The sequence below is a fragment of the Gadus chalcogrammus genome, chromosome 6 (genome assembly GCF_026213295.1).
Source record: "Gadus chalcogrammus isolate NIFS_2021 chromosome 6, NIFS_Gcha_1.0, whole genome shotgun sequence".
NCBI lineage: Eukaryota > Metazoa > Chordata > Actinopteri > Gadiformes > Gadidae > Gadus > Gadus chalcogrammus.
Genome location: NC_079417.1, coordinates 5,122,919 through 5,129,626, shown reverse-complemented (window position 1 = coordinate 5,129,626; position 6,708 = coordinate 5,122,919). Strand labels below are relative to the sequence as shown.

Below are 6,708 nucleotides of genomic sequence, written 5' to 3'. Positions count from 1 at the left end.
AGTGTAACTGGTTCTGTAAACCATCCAAAGAAAAAGCACACTACTCATACTTAAATATGATCATTTTATTAAGGCAAAACAGTGTTAGTAAGCATGTAATAAATAATTACAAAAAATTACTTAAATGCATAAATATTATTTGTATACACTAAATTAAATACATTTCACATTTTAAATACTTAAAATAGCTACTGTCCTAGGTACTAGGTGTAATACTGGAAACTTTTATTATGTTGTTCTCTGCTCTTGCGCATTTTATGCCTGCAGTGTTCAAGTAAGACCACAGGGCTCGCAGGACGTGTCTAGCCCTACTTGTTGTGGATTCTGGCGACACATTCATGACTTTGACTAAGCCACTACACTCCAAGTTACTGTACTCAGTACATACACACTCAAAAACGGAAAACAAATGTTTCCTTTTCTTTTTTACATCTCTGCATCCAATTGACCTTTACCAACACCGGACTGCATTACGATTTTTCTTTGTCAAACATGACTCCGGGGCTTTCTCTAAACCGAAAGCCCACATACATCGCCACCAAATACTTACTGGACATTGATTTCAATAAAGTGTATAAATAGGATTTGATTAAATAAATATCTAGATAGCCTATCTATTATTTTGTTTTATGTTACTGTACTTAGTACATACACGCAAAAAAATAAATAAATATGTAATTATGATTTCAGTAAAGAGAATAAATATGATTTAACTAGGCCTATATAAAATAAAAGTAGGCCTACATAAAAAGTGTATTTTTATGCATTGCATTGTAATACAAACATCTAGCCCTGAAGGATAGTGAAACTACGGTAGCGGGATTCAGACTGCAGGCACACTTCGACTGGTAAATTGTCCTCCGTGGCGGTGCTGATGTACCAACCGGAGTAGCGGGCAGACACGAGTGAGGTGGCGCTGACGCCGACTTCAGTTCTGTAGAAAAGGAAGCGCACCATGTCACTGTCCTTGCTGATGCTTTTCAGGTCGTCCGTGTTCTCCACCTCCTACAAGAACCAGAATGACAACATTAATGGCGTGTTTTGAATTGTTGTTTTATTGTGAAGCATATAGAGTCAAAAAACAAAAATATATACCCGCCAGGTGGTCGTAATAATTCGGGAAAATTCAGAGTTATCATTTGAGGCATTAAAGGCATTTGTCCCAAAAATAGATGCATCGTACTTTTAAGACCTATATTGAGTGGGTCCCCAACAAACATCTTCTCCCCTTGTAGTCAGATTATGACTATAGAAGGGATAAAATCACGTAAAAATCAATTCAAGCCACCATCTCCGTTTTTCCTGACCAAAACATTCTGGAATAACTGACCGTTATTATTGTTATAAGAATAGTGATCAAGCACCAAGATAGCGCGGAAGTTTAATGGAACTGGAAGTGATCTATGCAAGCTGGCGGATGGTCTTACCTCTAAATTCAGGGTAGGTCTGTCTGCTGTCTGTGTGCACGACAGGTACAGCTTGGTGCCCCTGATACCCAGGGCAACTGCTGGCTGGGCTGGAGCACTCGGCCTGGGGTCCAGGTAGGTTGTCATGTTCAAAGTCACTGATGAGTGGGAGGGAAAGAAGCAGAAAAAGAGTTCAGCTTTCACTCTTTGGATAATCGGGTTGTGAATCCACAGACACTTCAAGACCTCACGTCAATCCCATTCACTCATTGTCACTACTCCTAGTGGATCCAATAATTTGAAAAGTAAGGTCCAGGCTATCTAGAGTTATATAGAGGCACATTTTTTCCAAAGCGATTTTTCCCTGCCTCTACTTAATGACTATAAGTTGCTTTGGAAGTTTTAAAGCACGTTAATAAAGAATTGGTCGGGGGTCAAACCCCCCTAACCATGACTAGGCCACCCTGCCCCTATATGCTGTCACATTAGTCCTGCTCCCTATATTAAAAAGAAGGCTAAATATATAATATACATATACTAATGTACATATACAAACACACGCACGAATGCACACTAAATATACATCGGCGTATCCCTCAGAGCTCTCATGCTATGGCTGCATTCAGGCCGTACCTTCATGGTCCGTGGTACCGCCCTGGAGTCTGATGGCATGCAGCTCCATCGCCTCCTTCACCAGGACCAGGCTCCTCTTCTGCTGGTCCCTCAACGCGCACTGCTCTGACGGCTCGTTCGCGGTGAAGCCTCTGGGCGGCGCTGCCTCCGTCAGCTCCAGCACCAGTTGTTCTGTTGGGAGCAAAAAGGGAGAGCGGGGTCAGTGAGTGAATGTGGTTCCATCTCTGTGTTATTCCAGTGAGCATTAGTGATTTGGATTGGATATTTCAGTATCCTCAAATGTCAAATGAAATAATAGATTTACTCGTTAATTTCATATTTGTGTGTGTGTGTGTGTGTGCGTGCGTGTGCGTGTGTGTGTATGTATGTGTGTGTGTGTGTGTGTGTGTGTGTGTGTGTCTGTGTGCATGTGTGCCTATGCCTTTGTGCCTGTGTGTCAGTGTGTGTGTGTGTGTGTGTGTGTGTGTGTGTGTGTGTGTGTGTGTGTGTGTGTGTGTGTGTGTGTGTGTGTGTGTGTGTGTGTGTGTGTGTGTGTGTGTGTTTGTGTCTTTGCATGTGTGGCTGTATCTTTGTGCGAGTGTGTGTGTGTGTGTGTGTGTGTGTGTGTGTGTGTGTGTGTGTGTGTGTGTGTGTGTGTGTGTGTGTGTGTGTGTGTGTGTGTGTGTGTGTGTGTGTGTGTGTGTGTGTGTGTGTCAGCTTACCATCCAATGCATTCTCTAACAAGAGGTTGAGCAGGTCCTCATCTCTGAACTCAGAGCTCTGGACCTGCTCGGACTGGCTGCCCTTTAATCGGTCAATGGCGATGACCAAGTGGACGACTTGCTTCATGGTCAGAGGGTGATTGGTGATCTCCAGATCCATGCCCTGGGGCATCCGGTCGCTCCAATGCTCACTTGAGGTTGTTTGCTGTTGTTGAGGAGATCACAATGGTAAGACAAGATTAAAGGTGAGTAAAACCCCAGGGAAATGTATACACACTGCAGGGTTCAAGCCAGAAAGCCCTGATGCCGTATAGAGTTTTGAGTCCAGTATGAAATAAACATGTCTCCATTTTATTATTATGCTGCACTCAGGCAGACGTTCGTTACAGGGTGCCAGGGTGCCAGTGTTAACTAAGAATATAGAAGTAGAAGACTTTCTTCCCAAGTGCAATTAGCTTCTCGAACTGAAGGTAGAAATAACCCCAGACAGGTTTTTCTTCACTATATCGCTGCTTTATAAGGTTTTAAGTTTCTTGGTGTCTATGTGTAATTTAATTGTGTGTTGATGTATATGCTAAGTGAAGCACACGGTAATTTCCCCCCTTGTGTGGACAATTATTGTCTTGTATTATCTGTGTCTCCCGGTGGTTATGATGGAGTGCGACAGACAGATTGGGGTTGGCTCACAGGTGAAGCTCTGCTGAGGAGAAACTCACCTTCATGCTGCTGTATTCACACTGAAACGCCATGTCTTTGCAGTGGTGGGGATAGCTAGCCAAGAGAAAGAGAATACAAACGCTTTTACCAACCAAATATATTAGGGTTTGAGAAAGATAAGATGATAACATTTGACAAAATATTCATTGGGATTGAAAGAATAATACAAATAAAATAATGACACTAATTCATAATAGATCAAAACAACATAGTACTGCAATTTAAATTGTGTAAGACAGAAATCGAATTTACCTGTGACAGATTTTTCGTTGACCGTATCAAGAAGTAGCCTTCTGTTTTTTAATCCCTTCAGAGTGGTGGAAAAGACTTTCTGAGTTTGTTCTTGAACGTCCTTCGTTTATATAGGCCCCTGGTCAGTAAAGCAAGAGGAATTTCCCAGACAAAACAGAAGTGTGTGCTTCCTGTTTGTGGTTTTTTAATGATGTCTGGGATGTTGAAATCCTGTAAGCAGAGGCATCTGCACACGCAATACTCAGGTCAGGTGAAGTTTGGTCACACTTCCTATGTCTCATCCTCCATTATTCAACAGGTGTACACCTTTATTGCACCTTTATCCCATTGTTTTTGACCACCTGACCTGAAGGTTAAAGGTTTTAAAAGGTTTAAATTACATTTATTGGTGTTCAATATTGTTCAATGATTTATTCTGATTGTTTTGTTTACTGTTATATCCGAAATAAATAGAAAATAGAAATATGTAGTATTTGGTATGAATATGAGTTAATTCAGTAATAAGCAGTAACTAAGTATTTATTAAAATATATGCAGTCACCTAAAAGATGGCTATTCTACTATTACTTAACCCCTATTTATCTGTGATGTTGAGATTTAGGTATAACTAGTGTTTTTTTTTTTTTAAATCTTTTTACTCCAGAAAAAAATCCTAACAACCTAAGAACATCTGCTGTTTTATGCAGTTGGGTAAGAGGGGCTCATTCTTTGGTTTCCTCACTTCCTGCTTAAAGCTGATATGTGCAAGGGAAGGGTGCACTGCTTCATAAGAAACAATTTAAACTATTGCATTAATAGATCTATGCCTACATAAGGTAATCCAATAGCTTGATGGTTTTCTCAAGTGTAGAAATTCCTTGTCATTTTAGGGTGAGGTCCTGATTCAGATATCAGCTCTGACCATGGTCTGAGTCATTCATGTCCTCAATACCTCAGCCAGGTTTCTATAGTTCTGTTCACAAATCTAGAGATCCCTTTGCTAAATGTTGAATTTTACATAATTGCTGTTTTGCTGTTTCAAAAAGACAATGGATTCCATTGGTGGATTTGGGAATGTCTATTTCCATGAGGGCCTTCGGGAATGTGGTCAAGTCCATTTTATTTGTTTTGTCAAAGTCACTAAAGGCTTCACATGCCAAATTGTATTCCTCCCCTCAACCCTTGCTCCCCATGGGGCAAGGAAAAACTGTGTGTGCAGTGGTCGCCATACGTGGTCAACATAACGGTATCAAAATAAGCTCAACAGTAAAGTCAGTGTGTTAAAATGTAATTGTTAGAAAACAGAACATGGACAGCCGGGCAGCATCCCATAACCACACAACACAAAGGTAGTATTGTGGTCGGATGGGGCAGGGTGGGCAAGGAACAGGTTGGAAACCTCTAATGTAGTACGTATCAATAGGCTAGTGCTGGCAAACAGGTTGATTTAGCTGTGATGAGAAGCTGAGGGACACTCCTAGATCTTACCTGTTGATCAGGATCTTAGGCTTTAGCATACTGAAAGGCGAATGGATAAAGACATGGAAAAAAACACTTCATATTGAGAGAAGTTATTTAATTCTCCCTTCGCCACTCCTGAAATCCGATAAACTGTATATAGGCCTAATTTCCCCCTTGATTTAAATCTATTGGTAGCGGACAGATTTTCTTGAAACTTTGGCAAATGTCCCACTTGAGGTAAGTGTGATACCATAGCATTAACCAATAAGCCTTGTATTGTAAAATACTTAGAACCCGCAAGTTATCTGTAATATTCCACAAAGAAAACTAAAAAGTTTCACTTCCCTAAAACAAAACAACTACTAAACCACTACTACTACTACTTATTTTTCTAAGTTGATAATTACACCAAGATTTGGGATGCGTTTTAGGTGTTACACTTAACATTCAGTGTTAAGCGTTGACTTCAATTATTTCCTAAATGTTTCAGTTGTGTGTATCTATATTTAGATGTGGGAGGCCGGGGCACATTCAGTCATTCATATTTGATTGAACAGTGAATCAAATATGAGCATCATCTAAACAGTCGTGTTAGGAGATATTGTTGTTCATAGTTTGGAATAGTGTGAGGGAGGATTTCAAAGGTTAAGCACAAGCAGCACGAGAACAGACCTTGTTGGAACCCCACATGTTGTCTTTGTAGCTCAGCTAATATGCAGTCACCAATACACAAATCAGTATGTAGCCTTAAGGGTTTTAAAAAATAAGTGCTGTACCAGACAGCCCTGCCCCATTTTCTAGCATTTCTTTAAAATGATCTTAGAATTATTGAGATTCGATCAGCACTATGATCCAATAATGTGAGGAGAGAGATTACGTTTTTTAGTATACGTAATGTATCCACGACACAAGCAGCATACTATTGGGGTCGGTATTTAGACTGGTAAAAATGTCCAAAATAGTTTGAGGCCAGAAAGGGACTGAAATGTAGTCCCACATTTTCATAGATTTTTCTTGAAAACCTAAGGTTGGATATAGGCCTGTAATCGTCATCGTCATCCGCTTATCCGGGGTCGGGTCGCGGGGGGAGCAGCTCAAGCAGGGGGCCCCAGACTTCCCTTTCCTGGGCCACATTGACCAGCTCTGACGGGGGGATCCCGAGGCGTTCCCAGGCCAGTGTTGAGATATAATCTCTCCACCTAGTCCTGGGTCTTCCCCGAGGTCTCCTCCCCACTGGACATGCCTGAAACACCTCCCAAGGGAGGCTCCCAGTGGGCATCCTTCCCAGATGCCCGAACCACCTCAGCTGACTCCTTTCTAAGTAAAGGAGCAGCGGCTCTAATCCGAGTTCCTCAGGAGCTTCTCACCCTATCCCTAAGGCCTGTAATTAGTAATTATTGAATTTTAATTAAAGACTCTAAATAGCTACAGTTTAAGGCCTGTGAGAAATCCCCTAATAGAAGAGAAACCATTTAGGGATGTAATGTAATGAAATGTCATTTGAAACATTTTCAAAGAAACTTTTTGAGTACCAAGGCTTACAGTAGTAAGCCTTGGTT

The 6,708-nt window shown here is 41.1% G+C and overlaps 1 protein-coding gene across 1 annotated transcript; it reads right to left on the bottom strand.

The window, feature by feature from the left end:
• Nucleotides 1-64: 64 nt before the first annotated feature.
• On the bottom strand, nt 65-3,788 carry il1b (interleukin 1, beta). Its single transcript, XM_056591650.1, has 6 exons — nt 3,710-3,788; nt 3,457-3,511; nt 2,741-2,945; nt 2,040-2,210; nt 1,428-1,564; nt 65-1,005 (listed from the first exon to the last, which is right to left on the bottom strand). The coding sequence occupies exons 2-6, from the start codon at nt 3,487-3,489 to the stop codon at nt 787-789; spliced, it is 765 nt and encodes a 254-aa protein (XP_056447625.1). The 5' UTR covers nt 3,490-3,511; nt 3,710-3,788; the 3' UTR covers nt 65-786.
• Between the last annotated feature and the right edge of the window lie 2,920 nt (nt 3,789-6,708).

Coding starts and splice junctions, on each gene's coding strand:
- il1b (XM_056591650.1), bottom strand. CDS start 3,489: ATGGCGTTTCAGTGTGAATACAGCAGCATGAAG. Junction 2,211..2,740: donor GTTAGAGAATGCATTGGATG/GTAAGCTGACAC, acceptor TGCTCCCAACAG/AACAACTGGTGCTGGAGCTG. Junction 1,565..2,039: donor CGGTACCACGGACCATGAAG/GTACGGCCTGAA, acceptor CCCACTCATCAG/TGACTTTGAACATGACAACC.